The sequence below is a fragment of the Enoplosus armatus genome, chromosome 11, assembly GCF_043641665.1.
Source record: "Enoplosus armatus isolate fEnoArm2 chromosome 11, fEnoArm2.hap1, whole genome shotgun sequence".
NCBI classification, from domain to species: Eukaryota; Metazoa; Chordata; class Actinopteri; order Centrarchiformes; family Enoplosidae; genus Enoplosus; species Enoplosus armatus.
The window spans coordinates 10957419-10979902 of NC_092190.1; the positions used below are offsets into that span (position 1 = coordinate 10957419).

Below are 22484 nucleotides of genomic sequence, written 5' to 3' on the forward strand. Positions count from 1 at the left end.
TTCCAAAAGGACGTGCCTGAAGTGAGACTGAATAAGGCTCAAACGACAATGAAACACATTAGGCTTCTGCAGCTGATGTTGTTGTTGTTCATAGTTTCAGGAAAAGCATTGTATTAATAAAAAAAAAGCACCTTTATTTGGTCAGCTTGTTCAAAATGATTCTACATACCAGAAACTGGCACCAAAAATGTAAATCGTGAATACGGTTGTAGGTGTTGTCCGTTATTCAGAGGGTGTTTTCAGTTACGTCTGTGAGATTGGACGTTGGGTTTAACCCATTTGTTGGTTTTGGGTGGAAGCAGATGACAGTAGATGTGGTTAACTGGATGTCTGCAGCTCTGGTTTCATATTTAGATAACTGGGGCGGGGCAGTGCAGGGAGCACGAGGAGGTGCACTTGTAATATGGTTTAATGTGGCTAATCGTGCATTTGTGTTTATTATACATTTGCCCTATATCTTGTGGTTTAAAGGTTTGCCCTTATTCAATAGCAGTCATCATGACAAAAATCCATTGCAATTTAAAAATCTGTGATCAAAGTTATCATATAATATATATTACTGTTTTATCTTACATGATTACAGCCCCCTTTCTACAGATTTTTTAGATTAGACTATATGCTTTTTATAATGATAGAAATAATATATAATATTATGCTTTATTATACAGAATATTGTGTCATATATACTTTATAATTATATGATTGAGGAAGTAATTGACAGAAATATGTGCAAGCTGTAGAATATACAGTTTAATGCTGAATCTTGTATTAAGTTATTATTATCACTAAATGATCTTTTGAACAACAAAAGAACAGTTACAGAACATGTGTGCAGCATCTGAACAGGTTTGCCTGTAAAATATAATATCTTTACATCTTTCTGATAGCCACTTTCCTAAAAAGTTTAAATATTCATGTTAATAATATCGAATATTATGCATACTTTACGAATAAGTTATAGACTTGTACAGTATATACCTGCACACCATATAAAAACCTATGACAACATTCAGTTTAATGCTGAATGTTGCATGATTATGTTTGCATACTATTATTCATTGTGCATTATATTTTAAAAGTCCCTGTTACAGAACATATGTGCAGGTAAAAGTGTCATATCTAAAGCTTAGGGATTTTATATAAAATGTACTATTTCTCAAGTTTGCATATACTATTCAATATTATTGCAATTTCCTTAGATGAAAGCCATTTCAGTAAAACGTTTTGTATAACACAATGACAATAACAGAATATTGTCCTGTACTTACAGTGCACTGCACTCCATGTTATAGACATGTATAGACCTGCATGCCACATAAAACTCGCATGAAGTGACATATAATGTTCAGCAATGTGAACATTTTGTGTTATGTACTATGTTGTGCGTCGTAAGCAGGAAATTCCGCGTGTTCTTCTTTTTTTCATCTTGGCCGAAACTCGCCGGGCTGCTCGCTGCCTATTGAACGCCTGAGGCGATGCCATGTCAATACGCAGAGCTGTTAGGACCAGCCTTGGAGGCGTAGCTCTTCTGAGTATCAAGAGCAAGTGCACAACAAGGAGCAGGAGTCATTTAAGGAGGCGGAGGTTTGTGGCGCGCACAAGTTTCCTGCAGTGGAGTTGAAGTTATCCTTCTGCACCAAAACTAAGCGACAACAAATCTGTTGTTTAAAAGAGGAGACTTCAGAGAGGGAGGAGGAACCAAAAAAGGTAAGCTGCTTACATGAGCTCATGCGGGGCAGGAGAACGGGTGTAAAAGTAGTTTCTCGGCTTTGTAACAACACTTAATAAGCCTCAGAGATGATCGATACCTGCGATTATCGGCATATATGAAAATGTACTCAATTAGTTTAAGGAATACCCTTTAACAACTTTATTAGTTCTTATTAATAGAGAGATCAAACCGGGATACAATCACATGCTCAATATTGTTACTAAAAGAGAAAAAAGTTATTTAAGGAATATTTCAGCAACATTTGAGTGATTTTTTGTAGGTGTCCATCTTCCCGGCGTGTCTCCGCGCTGTTTACTTGCCTCCCAGTTCAAACACGGAGTCAGGCTACTGTATACCGAGCTGACATCTGATAAGAGAGGTTTGTTTCCAGCTTGATATCGATCAACAATGACAACAGTGGCATTGTATGTGTTTGCCGTCAGCAGCAGTCTGGTATCTTTCGCTGGACTCGATGCTTGAGCGTAATGACGCACTTTTACTGATAATCTACGCGGAAACCTGACGTGCTGTCCTAAAAGATTGTGCCCCCAAACTAGCGCCTGTAGACGGAGACTGACAGGAGACACTTCTGACAAACAGGCTGCACCTGCACCATTCTTGTCGACAGCATTAGCACATGAAAATGGCCTTCAATCGCTTTTATTTTCTGTGTATTGAGTAACAAAAGACGTTTTCAGCTAATTTGTAACTGGATGCTCGCGGGGTGAAAGGGGGGAGAAGCAGAGAGAGAGAGAGAGAGAGAGAGAGAGAGAGAGGAGCTGTATGTGCTGTCTCTGTTATCTGGTTCTGTGGGTGTTAAAAGGTTAATTAGCTTGAAGCCTGTGGGGCTACCTGGCACCTCCAGGTATTTTCCATATAATATGAGGGGAATTAGACAGAGAGCATTGTGAGGGATTATCTCAGAAAATCCCTCTATTAGAATGAACAGCACTCTCCAGTGTCTCAGTAAGTAATTGAAAGTAAAATAATTTCTTGATGGATTTCTTGAAAGAGTTTTTAGCCACATCACTAAGTAAGGGTAGCAGTACTAAAATGTAAAAAACAATCCATTACAGGCCTGCATTTAAAATGAGTAAAAGCACAGAAATAATTATCAGAGAGATATATTCAAAGTAAAACTCCTTATTGGTGATAAGTACAAAATATTCATGCATCACAGTGTGTGTAATACATGTTTGCCTAATCCAGTGATAAATATCTGCAAAAAGCAAAGTACTTCATCACATTGATGCACCTCTGTGTTATATTATTATTTTTCAGATTATGTCATTATTATTAGTGAGGTATTCACATCTAAACAGCATTTTGGTGTTGCAGCTGGTCGACATAGACCTTACTTGAACTACTTTGCATACTACCGGGCATTTTAATCTGTAACAATAAATCATATTTTACAAGCTGATCATATGTTTTGGATGTATAAAATTTGAACCTGCAAAGTAACCGGTAACTGTAGCCATCAAATAACTGTTGCGGATTAAAAAGTACAATATTTGCCCCTGAAATGTGATGGAGTAGAAGTTTATAGTAGTATAAAATGGAAACACAAAATACACTGATTACAGATACCAAAGGCAGACATAACACACACTAGACAGCTGCACATCTTAATATGTTCCAGGTGTTCTTGTATATACTTATTTTCACTTTACCCTTTTCTTTCATCATCCTCTGTGACTTTGTGCCACTTATCTTGTGTACAGCACAAGTCTCCTTCACAGACAGATGTCTGACGCGGTCACATTTCACTGCTTTCCGGCGTGCTGTGTCACCCAGTGGTCAGTGACCCCTATAGGTCGGACCATTTTGCAGGCTTCTAGCCTCCCGCTGATCTCTGCACACAATTCACTCTGTGGGTGTACGAGTCAGTCAGGGGCAACAGCGGGGTTAAGCCACTCGTGCTCTGGTTTTGATCTATTACCTTTCACCTCTGATCTCTTCCACTGTGGCAGGCTGCCAGTTAGGGGAGCTGAGAGAGACATCAAGGTAAACATCTGTGCATGCAGGGTTGGACATTTCAGTGGCCGTTTAGGCTCAAAAGAATCATGCCAGGTTATTGGCATGCCAAGCTGCTGTAGACTACTGCCTCTGTGATCTTGCATATTGCTCTAGTCACCTTCCTCATAGCGTTAATATACCCTGTATTTGAAATTGTGTGCATGTGTTCCTGTGTTATGAGATTCAGATGTTGTAAAATGACGTCTTCGAGGTTATGAGCTGCCTTTTCTTTGATCATCTGGGTGTTGACAGCTCCTCTCTCACCCTCTCCTTCAAGAGCAGAAGAGAAACATGGGCTTTTCTTTTACTATAACAAGCATGTTAAGGGAAAATATTCTTAAAAATGGCATCATGTTTCCCACCCTGACCCACACTTTATCTTGGAATGGGCGGAACACTCCGGAAATACACCCTGTTTGGATTTCTCGATCCCACTTCCTCATGTCTAATCTGCACTCTGTGCTAGTGGAGCTAATGTAAACATTTATTGTACTGCCCCCTGACTGCACATCAATCACAGAGAGCTCCTGCGCTTGTGACACGGCAACAGAGAGCCTCTATTAACTCATGAAAGCAGTGTTTTAACAAGTTAACCGCATTAAGATTCTTCAGGATCTGGTGGCATACCACAAGTTGCTTTGTGTTTTATTAGCTCATGCAGTTCGAGTCCACATGTGTAACAGAAAATTGTTTTTTAAATATGATACCAGAAGGTTAAATGAAAAAAAGTGGTAGCATTTTTCTGTTGGATCTTTATCCAGATAAATGTATGCTGCAAGAAATGATGAGTTGATGTCTTGTTTTTACAGGATCTATCCCAGTCAGAGGTGGTGTGTGTTACCTCCCAGTGGTCTGTGGTCGTCTCCCAGTGCTGAAAAAATGAGTCTGAGCACCAGTGAGCTGGAGGACCTGTGGGAGTCGTGGGGGGACCTCAACTTCTCTGAAGCCTTCAGCAACATATCGAATGTGGATGCAATGGTGTGTGCCACAGCGTTCAACCGCAGCGCTCTGCTCTACTCCATGTGTGTCCTCTACACTTTCATCTTCATCATCGGTCTGGCGGCTAATGCTCTGGTCCTCTGGGTAAACATACGTGCACAAAGAGACTCCACCCCTCGCCATGAGACACACATGTACATCGCCCACCTGGCAGTCGCAGACCTGTGCGTGTGCGCCACCCTGCCCGTGTGGGTGAGCTCGCTGGCCCAGCATGGTCACTGGCCCTTCAGTGAGGTGGCGTGTAAACTCACACACCTGCTGTTCTCCGTCAACCTCTTCAGCAGCATCTTCTTCCTGGCCTGTATGAGCGTGGACCGCTACCTAAGCGTGACAAAGCACGGAGACAACGAGGGAGGCGTGCGCAGGAAGCTAATCCGCCGTGGAGCGTGTGTCGGGGTGTGGCTTCTGGCTCTGGTCGCCTCCCTGCCGGACACCTACTTCCTGCGCACAGTGAAATCAACACATGGTGACACCATGCTGTGCAGGCCTGTGTACCCAGAGGAAAACCCCAGGGAGTGGATGGTGGGCGTGCAGCTGAGCTTCATCCTGCTGGGCTTTGTTCTCCCCTTCCCTGTCATTGCAGTGTTTTACGCACTGCTAGCCAGAGCTTTCGCCCGCTCCTCTTCTTCTTCATTGTCTTCCACAGTGGAGCAGGAGCGACGTGTGAGCCGCAGGGTGATCCTGGCCTACATTGTGGTGTTTCTGGGCTGCTGGGGGCCATACCACGGCGTCCTCCTGGTTGATGCCCTGTCTCAGCTGGGCCTGGTGCCTCTGACCTGTGGCCTGGAGAATGTGATCTACGTGGCCTTACATCTCACCCAGTGCCTGTCTTTGCTCCACTGCTGTTTCAACCCCATCCTCTACAACTTCATCAACAGAAACTACCGCTACGACCTCATGAAGGCCTTCATCTTTAAATACTCCACGAGGACGGGTTTGGCGCGCCTCATCGAGGCTTCCAACATGTCTGAGACTGAGTACTCTGCTGTAGCTGTAGAAAACCCACCGCAGATCTGAAACTTTCAAAACTCAATTAGCATTCTTGGAACACTGTTTCTATCAAAATCTAAATGGCTATAATTCAATGTAAACTTATGTTACAACTGATTTGTTCTTATCAGAATCTGTCCACTATCAGCATTGTGTTTGACATTAGATGACAGTGAGGAGAGAAAAAAGCCAATCCAGCATCTTTTTTTACAGAAATCTGTTTGAGTCGTGTAGAAACGCTGGCTAATATCAACTTTGATGGACTGATTTAAAAGCACTTAGAAAGCAAGTTTTATTATAACAGCTGATACTGAAATCATATGAATATTGTCACTCATTTGTAAAACCAAAACAGTGATCGTAAATATGTAAAATCATTGCCCGTACTGTGTATGTAGGATTGTACTGTGTGTGTGTTTGTGTGAGTGGTGTGAGTAATCTGATGGGCATTGAATATTGCTAGTATCAGTAGAGTAATATTGTTAATCTTTTTGTATCAAGTTGTATTTATATACTATACATTTGAACTGCCTCTTTCGTGTTGTAATTCAAAGTCTTCACACACTGATGTTTGCTCAGTGCTCCACATCCAACGCTGCCTCATCATGTTAGTCGAGCCACTGGCTCTGTGTTTTAGTCCTGCTGTCTCACTGTTGATCATAACCTTATGTCACATCAGTTGAATCCTTCAGACAAGTAATGTCAATCAATCTCGAGTCCTCTCATGTGATTAAGCTTCATAAATGATCTAAAAAGGTGTGTGTTCTGTGTTGTACATATAATATTATTTGACTTTTTTGGAAATACACTTTTTTGCTAAGAGTTTGATGAGAATATTGATAACACTCTCATGTGTGTGCACTAAATATGACGCTACAGCCAGCTGCTTATAAACTTAGCTCAGTGTAAAGACTGGAAACTGGGGGGGGGGGGCTAGCCTGGGTCTGTCCGAAGGCAAAGACAAAAAAACAGACAAGTAAAAAAAGTAAAAACAAACAGTTGTGGTTTTACAGGTGATTATGTGCTGCACTGTTTCTTGGCTGGTTGCAGTGACTTCCTGTTGTCTTCCAGTCTTGTTGTCTTCCTCTTGTTAAGCTAGCTAAGATAATAAGATAATCACATGCTGGCTTTAGCTTCATATTTAGCGTACAAACACGAGAGTGGTACTTTATCGACCTTCTTGTCTAACTTTCTGCAAGAAAGCAAATAAGTGTATTTCCCAAAATGTCAAACTATTCCTTTAAAGAAATCATTTGTGCTTTAAATGATTTACACCGACCATACGGAGAATTATTAACTTCTCAGTTTTCTTCTCTTTTTGTCTGGAGGCTTCAACTGGGACTACTGAGTTTAAAGAGCAGATAGATGTAGCTCCCATCTCTTCTGAAATGTACAGTGTTACGTAATAAACAGCACTGTCACTATATTTTGCATCAGTGCTTATAGTGGAAAAAATGCACATGTCCATGTGGTATTAATCCTGCTGTGTCAGCACACAGACCACAGACGGCTAAAACTTTTATGACCAAATAACATGAATTAATAGCTTTACTACTTTCATGTAGGCAGCAGCTGTGGTGTGCAACAACCAAGTGTTTATTAGGGACCAAATAACAAAAAACATCACTGCATTACGTTAGAGTTGTGGGTGTGTGTGCGTGTTGTGTGTATGTGTGTGCCACAGCTTGACGTATGTGTCACAAACATTGAGTTATACAGTTTACTCACTGTCTGTTGTAGGAAACAACATATTCTTTTTATATGCTGACATAGGGCGCATTGTGTCATGTGATTGGTTACACATGTATGTTTTTACACTGAAAAGATTTCACATTGAGAGTAGAAAAGACTGGAGACACGGACATGTGTCTACAAGAACAGAGGCATTCCTTTGGTATTGTAATGTGTAACATGTGTTTTGTTATATATTAAATACAGAGAAAATGTTTTGCCTCTGATTTCTTTGGTTCTTGTCAAAATGATCCCACAACTTAATGTCCTCCATATCGTCTCCAGATTCCTAAAATAATGGGTTTTAACTGAGAAGCTCCAATGGAATGTGTTTCAGAAATGTTTTCACTGCTCCATTTGCTGCGTTGAATTCATACACCACAAACAAACTCACCCAGACTCAGCTAAAACACAACATCCTTTTGTGTGGTTTTTCCCAGCAGCCATGTGAGTTATGCGCTGTACTCTATTGTAGGTAAGTCATGGTTTGGTTATGAAACATGGACTAGGCTTTAGTGTGACAGAGAATACACATTTTTCAATCATAATCAACTTTCTTTCAGACAGCAAAAGAAGAAAAGGATGTTACTCCTGCCAATTAAAGGCACAGTCTGACTTTCTTTTCACCATCCAGGTCAGATGAGTTTGTTCTCTTGCATCTAGTACACATTCAGTGAGACATGAATGAAACACTTCAAAAGTGCCAATTTGTCCTCAACAACTCAGAATATTATACAGATTCATAGTAATACCTGGGGTTTTGCTCCTTTAAGCCCAGTACTTGACCTACTCTCCTTTGGGAGGGGCAACACCCTGCCACTGTTACCCTTGATGTGTGACAACCCTGCAGCCTTCCTCCTTGCCCCTGAGATGATAAGCTCAATGAGGAAAACCGTCTTGGAGGCCAAGGACCACACCACTATGTCTGGGCGGAGGGATGTGGTCATTTTTGCCTGAGGAGAGGAGTGTTGATGTGCTCCTCCCAGTGTTCCCTCCTATCCTGAGGAAATGAATAAGATTTTTTTACTCAAGAGTCACTGTTGTTTGTGTCCTCGAAATAAAAAGTAGAGATCTCAACAGTCCCTCAGTGACATTTTTTCCCTTTTTCTTGTTTGTATGCCTGTTATTATTTGGACATGCATATCCTTCCCCTTTTTCTAGTTTTTCCCCTCTTACCTACAGATTTCCAGGATCTTGGCCTCCTTTTCACGTCACCAGCTGTAGCGCCCTTGAGACATTTTAGTCTTGCTGACAGGATGTGTTGAAGGTTTGCATTGACAAGAGAGGGGCAGCTCAGCACTCACTCTCTGCTGAACCACTGGTGCAGGCAGGCCAGGGTGTCGTAGGTTACTCTGATGAGAAAGCTGTGCAGGGATTTCCAAAGGTCAAACCAAGTGAATGATGATAACCTCCCAGCTTCCTTCCTCCCTGTGACACTGCCTTGATCTTCCAACCCGCCTGGTGTGTGGTGGTCACCTCTGCCACGACCATGGCCTCGCTCCCCTTTCTTGTGTGAATGATTTTCCCCACACAAGACCCACTCGTCTGACCTGAACCCTGTCAATATCTTCCTGATGTTGCAGCCTGCTGATGGCTTGCTCCAGGTCAGTGAACTTCCACCAAATAAGTCACTAAACAAGATGCAAAGTGTAAATAAGATGGCTTTGTAGTAGCTGCAACGCAGATTTTAGCTTTTGACAAAGAGAGGGCTGGATTAACCTGCAAGCCGAAAGTTTGGTCGGAGGTGTGTTATGCTAGTTGTGGCTAATGTAGCTTCGATCCTCTAATTCCAAACCCACAGATCTTTTTTCACTTTCAAACTGGTAATCTTCAGCTCCAACAGACGAACCGACATCACCCGTTTGAAACCCCTCACATTCCAGTTTATATTAATCAATACATCAAATTACCACAACCTAACAGTGACCCTGGGGGCTTTGGGCCCCTGAGAGTCTGGGGCAGCTGCTTGCCTTGCCCAGTTGCTAATTCAGCCTTGGACAGAGATACTGCAGTTCAATTTTTTTCCCCCAGATGAGGTGCTGTACTGCATTTCAGACTAAATCCCATTATTCCAAACTATCCCACCCGTACAGTAGATGTTCAGGTGCTGCCGTCATGTCTGAATACATTCAGGGTGAACAGAGTGTAACACACACTCCTGCTGCTCCGCGACTGAATGGCCTGTGTTTTACTTGGCAAGCACATGTGCTGTGAAGTGTTTTGCTTCCTTTTACAGTTTGCCAGTTATGATTCGCTTTTTATTCCCTTTAGAAGTTGCTTATGCAGTACGTGTCATACACACTACTGAGCCCGTCCTCTACGCAAAACCCAAACACTGCACAATGTGTGAAAAACTGGCTTCACAGGAGTAAACTCCAAAAGGTTCCGCTCATAACACTTTACTTCTAAGACACAGTTTCACTGTTTGCAGTTTTCTGTTTCAGTATCTGGAACACGTACAGTAATGTAAATCTGTCCTCGCCAAACCAAAGGAAAGATTTACAGCTAAATTTGTGAGATTCAAAAAGCTCAGTAATCCAAAACTGAATGCTGAAATCATCCGATGTCCAGCTCAGTCCTGGCTTTTCTTACTTATATGAGTTACAGTGCATTCTTAATGGGGCTATCTGTTTTAGTTTGATTTAAAAAGCATAGGAAATGGGCCAGACATGAAGTCGATTAAGGGAGTGTTGCTTTACAGCACGATGATAGTCTATACCTCATGCTGAGGAGAGATAACATTAATGAATGATGAAACAGGGAGGAGGTGCAGAGGTGGAGAGTAATTTATATAACTGTTTTTTTTACACTTGTACTGAGCACACTCGTATTTGTCTATTTTTACACATATATTGCATGCATGTATAGTTAAATGTATCTTACATTATTTCTGGCTCATTTCTAAGCACTTAGAATAAGTTCAATTCCCAATCAGGTCTGTGCCTGAATTGGCAGGAATTCCACATGAGGGCTCATGGTGAATAAAGGGTCTTGAATTATTAATGAAGTAAAAGGGGAAAGCAGCAGCTGCTTGTGCTCACAGGGAGTTTTTGGTGTGAATATAAAGAAAGTCGGAGGATAAGGTTAGTTTAGCACTCCATGACTCCACTCCCATCAGGAGAGGAGGACAAGTACTGTGGCCAGATGTTGGGCAGATGTTCAGTCAAAAGTGAAAAGAAAAATTAGTTAAAAGACCACCTGACCTGAATTTGGATCAAACAACACCAATGGCACGCGTCAGTTTACAAAGTCACGGCCTGTTGAGCCTTCCAAGCTCAGGCCTGATAACATTAACTTGAGGTCAGATTCTTTGTGTGCACTGGAATACAGAAACTGAGGTCCAGCCAAAGCTGGAATTTATGTTTCTGTGTTGAGGTCTAATGATGATATGATATGATGTAAGGGGTCTTTGAAAGCAGATGGACCTTGCACAGTATATTTTCTTCTTCTTCTCAGACAAGGAGAAACAGAGCGAAAAGTCCTGCAGCTGGGATTTAAAAAGGGGTTTTAAAGGGTCGGGTCAACCAAATTACAAAAAACACATTTTCTCACTTACCTTTATCGGTATCTCGCCATGCAGAGATTTGGTTTTATTTGTCTAAGTTTTGAGATATATATCTCTGAGATTTCTGCCTCCACCCCGATACAGTGGAAGTGAATCAAATTTAAGTGTGGATACAGTGGGTTCTGTGGATCAGCCAGAGTAAACAGGGACACTGTTTCTGGAAAGAGTGACTGGTTACTGGTGAATGTCACATAGACAGACAAAATTCCTCTTACATCTCAGCTCTCTAGCTGCTAAATTCTCCACTATGTTCTTCAGCTAGTCACTAACTTTGTCTGTCTGCTGTTTGGTGCTTGGCAGGAAGTGCACAGTGGGTTTTTAGAGCTTTTTTGCTGAATAACAGCTGCCTGCTGCTGCTGCTGGGAACAGGTTGATAAAAGCACTGAGACTGAACCAAAACAGTGGAGCTGTGGGCTGTAAAACCAAAACAATGAGCTGAAAGACACTAAAACGCTGAGAGGAACTGCTGAGTTTTGCAATAATTCTCGGTGGATATGTTCCTGAGTGCCACCCCTTTCACATTACACAGAATTTCTTTCCATAGAAAAATAAACAAAATATAGTGCAGCTTTAAAGAAAGTATGGCTTCATGCAATGATTTCAAAAGGTGTACAGGAGCATTTTCTCATAAAAAAGTGTGGTTAAACATCTTATAGTCCCAGTCAGATTGCTGGTCGTCTGTGGACTGCACCTCTTATTCTTATTCATGGTCCAAACACAGATTAGACCCAGAGTGCTCCAAAATAAGCTTCACATGTACCATGAATAATGGGTGGCGATGTTCCCTCCTGTTACGTACCACCCATGCCTGATAATGCTCAGCTCCTCATAAACCATCCCATGGCTCATTGTTAGTGTGGAAGCTCTAATCTCTTCCAGATCCATGAATGTAACTGTATAGGCAGGACACACATGGCTGTGAAGGCTTGATATTTGGGGCGCTGATTTATACCACTCTGCGTGCCCAAGCTATGGATCCGGTGTTTAGACATCACCTAATTCATCCACCGTCCCGTCGACTCTAAGAGCTCAGCCTGACGTGCAACTTTAAGTTCACCCTCCACTCGATCAGCTCAGCGGCACGCTCGTGTCAGGGCTGCTGACGAAACTTCAGAGAAGTGTCAGAGAAGAGAAGGCAGCTGCTTTACAGCTTATGGAGGCACACAAATCCACACAAACCATTTGCCTGTGTTATTATTCAAATATCTGTCATACATTTTATAAGCACGCAATCATGTGTTAGGAGTCAGGAGGAGGTGGTTGATTATAACTTCATGTGAAAGTATCACGTTACTTATATTCAACCATTTTGTAGTTAACTAATCTGTCTCCTTATCTTATCCACATTAAGTATTTTATATCTCTGGTGTGTAGGTAACGAGAACAGATTATACAACATAACATCACAACACAAAGAACTTATGCTACACCCAAAGAGCTATAATGTGCTCAGCTCAAACATCTTGCTTTAGTACACACTGTGGTTATGTTTATCATAGTGTCTCACTCTGTCAAATCAAGCCTGTTCCTAGATGGATAATGAATGACTTACCTACAGCACTTTGAGACTGCCTCCAGGTAATGATAGCTTATTTTGGCTCTTGGGAGAGAATGATAGAATGAAGGCATTGACACACTTTTATCTCTGTGTTAACTGTGACAGCTAAAATCAAAAGTAGGATTTATGTTCCTCTCTGAAGTGACAAAAACATACCAGCTTTTGACTGCGTGCGATGTTTTGTCTGTGACGGTGTTTGAGCAGACGAATGTCCTCCTTTGGTTCCTGTCTGGGGTCAGACTCTGGCATTCCACTGAAAAAACAACGCCTGTTTATTCAAACAAAACAGGGCGTCCCAGTCAAGTCAACATGACATCACTGCACCAGGACCCAGTTTAATAAGCTTGATAATTGCATAACATTGCAGTTGCCTCTTCAGTCTTTTGTGTTTGCAAAACATGCCACATTCGTGAGATTTTCCCTTCTGCAATAGGCTTAGTGAGACTTGGAAGTTCAGCACCAATCATGTAACTCAAATTATTACACTCAAAATGTTATTCTTTTGAGGAGGTAAGCAGAGAGTCTTATTGATATCCAGTATTATATTGACTTTGAAAAGTATATAAAACTAAGGTCTAAGTCTTTCTACAACAGTGGAGCATGAAATTCTACAACTAAGGTTTAAACATGGAAATCCCCAAAACTAGAGTTACCAGCTTTTGCCTTCACAAATTAATGCAGCGCAGACAATAGCAATTCTGTTTTTCTGCATTATGATATTCTCATTACAATCAATGAACCTTTCTTACCCAAGGTGAAATGTACAAATTGAACGCAAGCCAACACAAAACTACGCAGAGTATACTGTGTGTTGCCAAAGATGTAATTCATCTTATTTGAGTTTTGCCTGGAAATTATTAAATGTCATTAGAACACCTGAATTCTTAAAAGGACTCCATGTAAAGCAATATCCCCAAGTCAGTCTTCTCCCAACAAGATCATGGGGGAAACAAAGAAAAAGAGATGGCATGAATTAATAATTGTAATTTGACTGTATATGCTCATTCTCCACACCTGCTGACTCCATTACGGGGTCACAGGGATCAGCATACATTTTCTTGCGTAATGCTTTGTGAAAGCCATTGACAGTTTTACAAAAAGAACAAACCTGGTTTCTCCTGTTAATGGTCCCTTGAAAATGGCGGTGCATTTATATACTATCAATTTGTTTTCTCCATTATGTTTTGTAAAGAAACGTAATTGCTGCCTGGATTATGTTCTCTGGTAATGTTTTTTTAGTGTAGGAAGCATTACAGTTATGTTAGGTTACAGAAGCACTTTCCTTAAGGTTAGGAAAAGATTGTGGTGGGTAAAGATGTCCTCGTCCTTCAAGTCTCTTTTGACCTTTTCAATATATTAAAGACCATTCTCATTCCCTTAATCAAGAGCTAAGACCAGCAAACATAATCAGGATGGAATTGCTTTTCCTTCAAATGTATTTGTTGTTGCAATTTAGTAGTATATATTTTCTGGGAGACAAAGTTGCTCCTGTTGTGAAGTTTTCACATTTTTGTGTTTAGATTTCAAAGCTGCACTTGTGGTTACATTGCATTTCTCCATCTTTACCGATCCGCAATTTACATAGTTCATCACAGGCTCTCTATTGTATGCATTGAATGTTAGTTTAACAATCATTGTCACAGATGATGTGTCAGTGTTTATGTCTGTCTGTCACTGAAAAGAAAAGAAAAAAAAACCCATCTCTGTCTTTTTCCCTCTCTGCTTCATTTTTCTTCTTGCTCTGGATAGCAAGACAGATAGACTCTGCATGGTATCAGTTTACAGGGAGTTTCTCTCACCATGAGACACACAATTCACACCCTGAGGTGAAAACAAATGTCTATATGTCATTCAACAACCACCTCGGAGTGTCTTGGCTTCAGCAAGAGGTACTCGTCATCCTCCGTGACACACCAGTTAGCCCCCACCCCCCCACAGGAGTGAAACTTCCCCTGCTTCCCTGGAACTCACTCAACTCTTCCTCCATTATGTTGTTTTGGTTGCAGGTTCTCTCTATAGCTCAAGCAGCCATTGTGCACCCTGCTGCGATAAGAAGGAATTCATGATGAACATGCATAAACACACACGATGAACTACATTTGACTGTTTCATTTTGTTTCTGAAACTGAAACTTCTGTATCTCATTGTGGATGAGGTTTGCTGCAGTTGGCCTCGATACCTAACTGATTGCTGTTTCTGTAATCCGTCTCTGTGTATTAAAAGGAGGGTTTCCTTGCCACTGTTTTCCTAAGCTTGGTTTCACAGGGCTCAATAAACTTTTGTGTGGCTTGACAAATGAGTTTGTGAAACAGCTCCTGAGAAATAAAACAAAATCACAGGGAGATGAATGGGGAGAGGAAGTTGTAGTTTCCGGGTGTGGGTGAGGGTGGTTTGGGTGGGGAAGCTGAGAGCTGACACGCCCAATGTCTGTGTGTGTGTGTGACACCAAATCTCAGCATTCACCGGCACAATTGACCAAATGAAAACATGCCAAGGATTGTATTTCCCCTCTGGCCTTTAGTTATGAATAGATTTTCAGAAGCTGAACTCAGGGTTTGTCCTTTTCTGTCCCTTTTTCACCCCTGTAGTGGTTTTGAGTCGCCCTCATGTATCAATGACCAGTTTATTTGCTTGGAGTCATCATTGTTGTCACAGCTGTAGCTATTTCATTGTCAATAACAAAGATTTTGAAACGGAGAGCTGCAGGAGAAATATTAAAATGGCTAATGTAGCAATTAGCACCACCTAGCACCACTGTAGAAGGCCATTTATCTAGAGTAACCCGTGCTTTTTACTATGTAAGTTTAATCTATAGTAATTGTTCAGAAACTGAAGTGCAGTGGATCAACAAATTCAAGTCATTGTTGTTTGAAAAATGAGAGGAAATCATTGGCGTCAGCAGCCAAGTAGCCCACAGATAGATAGAGATTGATCAAACATGTAGACATGGTAAAACACAACCCTGCAGCAGTGTTTCTTTTGCATCATCTCATCTCATTGAAACAAAATGTATGATCTTGATAATTTGCAGCATTGTCCAATTAAGTTACCATAGTAACGTGGAACATCAAAGGACCCTAATTTGGGGCTTGCAGCCAAATAAATGCCAGAAAGATGATAGGAGAGAAGGAGGGAATGAGCAATAGATGGAATTCTTGGAAGTCTTTTGTGTCTGGTTTTCTAATTTGAGTGGAAACCCCCTTAATGAAAACGAAGACCCTTTGAAAAAAGACAAAGGAAAGAAAGGAAGACAAATGACTGAGGAACATTATTTACTTACTTTCATTTTGAGGTCTTTGAGATTTGCTTGTTGGCATAACAATCTTACACTGGACTTTGTTTGAAATGCAAACATTCAAATAAAGATTCAAATTAAACTTCACACAAAAACTTTTTACCATAACCATCTCTTTTTAGCCATGTTAGCGGTGTCAGTCTGTCCACCACTCCACACCACTATCAGATGGATTATCATGAAATTGATTGTGTGATTTTGATTGAAATGTTTAGTGCTAATTAGCCAATGCTAGCATGCTACCACACTAAGCTAAGATGTTGAACATGGCAAGCATAACCTCCTTAGCATCACAACATTAGCATTGTTATCGTGTGCATGTTAGCATGCTGATATTAGCATTTAGCTCAAAGCATAGCAAAGTACAACCTCACAGAGCTGCTAGTGTGGCCAAAGACTCTTGTCTTGTTTTAACATTGATATCAGGGTTGCTTTTTTTACAGCTAAATTGTTCTTAAAAGTAACCAAATATTCTTCATCAAGATGTTTCTGCACAGAAGAAGACGAGGAATACAGTAAAACTATGAACTACATGGGTTGAAGCCAAGACGTATGTTACAGCACTTACCTGTATAAAACAAAGGCTCATTGTTTAACTATATGCAGAAGTATTCCCAACAGACAGACTGGTTTTGTCAGGAATCACGTTCTTCCATGCATCATGCATTTCACCAGATGAAAAGTGGTGAAGTTCTCCGAGTTTTGAAGTCTGGTCTGTAAACTCATACCTGTCTGTGTTATAGATTGATGGATGAACATTTTCATTGAGGTCGATATGTCACAAGTAAAAGCTGCAACCCAAACTGGGCTTCCCATCGTGGGTACATGGTCTGTAATTCTATAGGAGAAGTGGGGGGTTTGAACAAACACAAGTTTAAGGGAGGAGGCGTGCGTAGGTGTGTGTTTCACCACTCTCTGCTACAGTATTAAATAGCTTTCCTTCACATACCTGTCACCTTGTAATCAATAATGCTAGAATAACACCTGAAACACAACAGCCATCAGTAACCTGTCACTCATTCACACCCAAACTTATCCACACACATACACACAAACTCAAAAGCATCCGTCATCCATACTGTCTAGTAGCTGCCCAGACAGCACTCATATGAACACTCCGCAGCTCCAGAGCTTCCAGGCATCATCCATCAACTCGGCCCACCAGAGGGGGTCCATGGCTGGGACACACACAGGCAGCGAACCTGATCCACACCAGGCCACATACTGGACACACACAGACCTACCACTGCGGGTGGACAAATACAAACACACATAAAACACAGGTCACCTACAAACGCACACAGGTGCCCTTTTACATTGCTCCAAGCTTTAAAAACATTTCACCTCCCTCTCTCTCATTACTCGGTGTAATTATTTTCAGTCCTTAATCCGTATTCTTAATTAAATCCTCATACATATTTTCCACTACTTTCTCACCAGACTCTTCCCCTCCTCCTGCTTCTCCCGCTAGGCGGATTATGTTTGCAGTACGGTGTATAAATAGTGCTGAGTAGGTGGCCTTGTAATGGAAACACAGATATACAGATATCAAAGGCTCAGCCTCCTTCTTTCAAATTCTACACACATTAATCAAGACTTGTGTTTCACAGATGTGTCTGAGCACATGTGTGCGCTGCTTTCTGCACATGTGCGGGCTGTAAATGTGCAGTTTGCATCCGTGCATGCCTGTCTGGAAATGTGTGTGTGTGCACGTCAAGTCAGTGGGTGAGAACATATGGCAGCACAGTTTACACTTTCTCACAAGGGCAGGCTCAGTAAAAGCTTCAGGTAGGCTTAAAGATGTTTAAACGAACAGCTCAATCAACTCACGGATTTGTGCTCCCATGCAACATCTTCAGCCTGTTTCATTCACGAGCTGAGGTGCAATGACTGAAAGAAATTGCAAAGCAACCCAGTGCAGAGGTAAAGGTGTGAATGACATACAGTCCTGAGTAACATTATCAACTCTGCTCTTCCATTAGCATCAGTCATGAGACGCTTAGTGTACTTCAGTGTACATTTGGTCCCTCTTCCCTAATCCTGTTCCCATGACCTGGTTCTTCTCAAATGGCAGAGTGCGTGGTCTTATCTTGCTGAGAGAACAGCATCTATTGTCATAAAAAAATGTCATTTTAAGAATCAGGTTTGCTGTTGAGGACAAACTTGAGGGTTGGTCTAGAGTGGCTACTAGTTAGGGCCATGTTTTATTCTCCCAAATGTTTCCAATTTATGTGCTTTTCTTTAGATTGTTTGTTTCGTCAGTTTTAACAGTTTATTATGATCTGTTCTTGTGGGTACATTATGTTCTGTGTCCTGTTGTGAAGTACATGAAAAAAAGTTTTAGTTTAACATGTGATGCAGTTATAGAGCATTGTAGGTGCTAATCAGCCCAAAGCAATTGTGAAGTCATTCCAGCGCAGACCATGTCCACTTTCCGGGTCAGCTCTCACCTTTCAGCCAAGTCTGAGTCACAACACTGCGTTGTAGGTTCCTGTCTCTTATCTTACCTCCAGGGCTTGTGGAAGGCTTTAACATTTGGTGTGAAATGATTGATGGGGGTATGATCTTGTATCTAAGTATGTCCCCGTTGTGCCGTCAGCATGATGAAGGTGAGATAAAGGGGTTTGACAGTTTAGGTTCAGGAATAAGGCACCACCGTGGTATCAGTGGTCTTCAGCATTACCTCATTTCTTTTACTGTCAGGGAGTCAGCAAGGTCCTGACATAGCTGCCATGTGCTGCCTGAAGAAAACTCACTCCTCTGAGCAAACATGTTGAGTATCATGGTTTTACAAATAGGAAGCAATCACATAAATGTCACCATTTGTGACGTGTAAACTTTTGCCTGGTTACATAATGTTTTTATGATTTAGTTACCGTGTCGTCTATAAATGTCTTAACTTGAATTCTGTGGTGAAAGTGGTGTCATGGAGCTGTGGCAACTGGTCACTCGGCTGGGAAACAATACTGACTAAAATAGAGGCAGAAGTGTGCAAATAACCCAAAACGGCCTCTGGTGCAGGATGAAGTACATTTTAGAAGTAAAAGGACACCTCTACAGTCTAAGGAGAGTCATAACATTGCTCACACACATGCAGGCCTCACCGAGGATTTCATTTGTGAAATGTATATCTGTTGATATGTGACATCTGACAGCACCGGGACAGTTGGCCTGACATTGAGTTTTTTGGCCACTTTAGTGCATCTGAAACAAGCTGTGAACGCAACATTGACATTTGATCACCATTTAAATTGATATGGCAAATTATGTACATTATTCACTCTCCTTTTAGCAGTTTTTTGGTCTGCACGATCTCCTGAGGTAAGTATCTTTATCTTAGACTCTGTAACTGCTAAACGCTCCACTATGTTCACCAGCTCGTCACTGACTTCTATCTTGGGCAGGCAGGGCTCAGTAGGTTTTTACTAGGCTTTTTTTTTGCTGAAAACAGCTGCCTGGCGCAGCCGTAAACGACACACTGAGAGAGCGAGGAATTAGAGCGTAGGAATTGCAGAATCTGGTGATAATTATCGGTGGGTTTATCACTATGCGCAACCGATTTCATATTACACATAGTAATTTGATCCACTGTTGTCCAGTAAATCTTTTGTAAAGTGAAGTTATCAAATGAGTCAATCTGTCTTTTCTAAGTAGTGTAATCCTGTGCTGCACAGATAGCAGGAAAGCCAGGGGGCAAAGAGGGGAGATATCACAGTGTCCTACTCAAACCTGCAGAAACATCTGGACATGATATCTACCAGCGCCTCTCAGGGACGCAGAAGGAAAACCCAGAGTCCCACCCTTGCAACCCGTGTCTCCATTCTCCTGATCTTTGCCATTACTGTATATGTCACACCCTCATGGAAGATTTCACACAACCTTATGCAGTCAGGGTGATATCGATTATAGTCTATGTTTACAAATGTTTAAAAATCCCTCTGGGATCACTGCTTGCAGTCAGCTCTGGACAGAACGATGGAAACTGGCCCCTGATGGCAACAAGCTGCTCTTAGCTATAAAAAAACATTTCCAGCACAGAACATTCAGATGTTGCCAAGGCAATGACATGAATCACTTCTTGTTTTTCTGGTATTATTTGAAGATGTTATTCACAGGTTTCCTCTTATCCACTCTTATCCTTTGTCTTCAAGTAAAGAGATACTCCCACCGGTCACTACCATAATTGGCAGTTATCCTGTTCCTTTATGTATTCATGGGTTTGTTGAGCATTATATTCTGCCTTTGTATCACACAAAGGATTCAACACAGATCTGAGTACACTGTGAAACAAACCCACACACACAAAACACACGCAGAAACACACACATATTATTTTACTTTCATTATATATTCAGGAACTTGCCAAAAGTATGCAAAGTACTTATGGGTGAATTTTTTGCCAAACACAAGTGCCAAGAACAGTGCAGAACTGTGCATGTAAAAAAAGATGCTCTTTCAGATTCCAGATTTGGTGTGGTTGAACTTTCCCTCACCTCCAGAGGCAGGGCAGGGACACAGCAGAAAAAACAGACAGCGGGCCAGGGGAAATTCCTGCCAGGGATCCATGAGTGTCTTAATACCACAGGAATGCACAAGTGAAATTTACGTGACTGCCATGACAACTACAGATAAACCCAGGTCGTCCCGCGCAGCATCATGGTTGTTACTGGTGCTGTTACTGTTTGTTCTTGTTTGTTAGTGAATAGCGTCAGACATATCAGCACATTGTGTTTGTTTTCAGTTTTATCACATTACACGTTACATAAAGACTTACACTTGTTAAAAGTATGTTGTTTGCTTTCAGCAATCAAGTCTTGAAGAAATCATCACAGAATGTGTGTGGTCTCTTAGCAAGATTTGCATTATGTTGACATACGCAGAAACATCAAAACAAACTGAAAATAATATCAATCGTGTCATCTACAAAAGCAAAACAAAGTCATATTTCTTTAGATAACAAAATTCATTCCATGAGGAATATTCCAGTAATTTAAGTTCAAACAAGGATAACATGTAATAATAATAATAATAATAATAATAATAATGATGATGATAATATTAATGTAATATTAGTACTGCATTTTGTATTGCACATAAATCAAAGAAATTGTTTGGTATTTTAGGGAAATGTGCTTATTCGCTTTCTTGCTGAGAGTTAGAGAGTTAGTCAGAAACTAGCAGGACATAATGTGCTAATTACTGAGCTTTAGAGCTGCTGGTTGGTGAATTTTGTTACCTTTGGAGAGAGAGGCCAGCTAGCTGTTTCCCTCTGTTTCCAGTCTTCATGCTAAGCTAAGCTAACCGGCTGCTGGCTGTAGCTTCATATTCCAATCATTTCAAACAGGATAAATGTAATATTAGTACTGCTTTTGCATTGCATTTACAATTTTGACAAATGCCTGACCCTAATTTCACGCAATATATATAAAAGCGCATTGTTTTTTTGACAATGTTATTACCATTAGAGTAACATGGTTACTGTAATAAATCAGTTACCCACTGGACTGGTTATTTTACTAAATCCACCCTAATGAACGAACCACAAACAGCTTTCTTTCTCCAGTGCTAGACCTTACATAACCCAGCGAGGGAACACCCCGTCACAGCCTGAAAAACAACATTGATTTGTTACATTGCTGAGCTTCATTGCTGGGTGGATCTCCTCCAAAACTGCCAGCGTTTCTGTTTGCCTCTCAGATAGTTTCTACATTAGAGAGAAAAAAGATTTGTAAAGGCTCGTGTGGAGTCGTGGTTTACTTTGTGCAGCACAACTCCCTATCGTGCCTACATTCCTGTTGATGGAGTAGCTTGTGAAATCTGTTGGCAGAGGGCCCAGTGATCCTTGCTCCTCAACTGTGATCCATATTTTTTTGTATTCTATTCTTCTCTCTCAATGCCATGGGATGTTTCCTGGCAAAGAAGATAAAACACAAGTACCTCCCTCTGTGGAGCTGTTCTCCAGTGTACTACTGCTCAAGCCTCAGGAAACCAACAGGGGCCAGGTTAAATGCCCCATTAATCTCTGAAATCTATTAAACTCTTTTATTTGCCTTTCATGGATAGCACTATGGATAACACCATAACTCCAATAACATTTTTAATACATATACACCACACCAAATTACAGTGGCTCCTTCCAATATGACAATATATTTCTTTCCCCCTCCCTCTTCTCTCAACTGATGAGCAGAGCGGGTTCGTATAGCGGAGTCCATTATTTGCTGCTATACATACTGGCTATCTGCCAGGCCTCTCTGGTAAGCCACTCAAAGAGGCCAGCGCCAGCCAAAAGCCTGAAGCATTCCTATGCCAAACAAAAACACATCAGTAAAGTCAATATTAGCCTTTATGCTGCCAACCAGCAGCAGGAAAAGCAGAGTAAAAGAAGCCAAAATACCTCAAAGGATATCTAAAGGCTGAATGAAAACACTTAGATAGCAGGAACTCTGACACAAACCTGGAGTTTGGTGAAGTGCTCCCATAGGTCTGCATGTCTCTAGGGGGCTGTTACCCATCACACTCCTGCTCTCTCTTCCGTCCATTCTCTGTGTGAGGTTAATTGGACAACACTTTGTCAGGATGTGTGTCTAAGTCTTTAGAGTCACTCACACAGGCC

The 22484-nt window shown here is 41.3% G+C and overlaps 1 protein-coding gene across 1 annotated transcript; it reads left to right on the forward strand.

The window, feature by feature from the left end:
- Positions 1-1579: 1579 nt before the first annotated feature.
- Positions 1580-7665, forward strand: LOC139292605 (atypical chemokine receptor 3-like). Its single transcript, XM_070914965.1, has 2 exons — positions 1580-1707; positions 4540-7665. Exon 2 carries the CDS (start codon positions 4610-4612, stop codon positions 5744-5746), a length of 1137 nt encoding a protein of 378 aa, XP_070771066.1. The 5' UTR covers positions 1580-1707; positions 4540-4609; the 3' UTR covers positions 5747-7665.
- Positions 7666-22484: the final 14819 nt, after the last annotated feature.

What these genes read in the sequence shown, in the direction of transcription:
- LOC139292605 (XM_070914965.1), top strand. Translation starts at nt 4,610, where the DNA reads ATGAGTCTGAGCACCAGTGAGCTGGAGGACCTGTGGGAGTCGTGGGGG.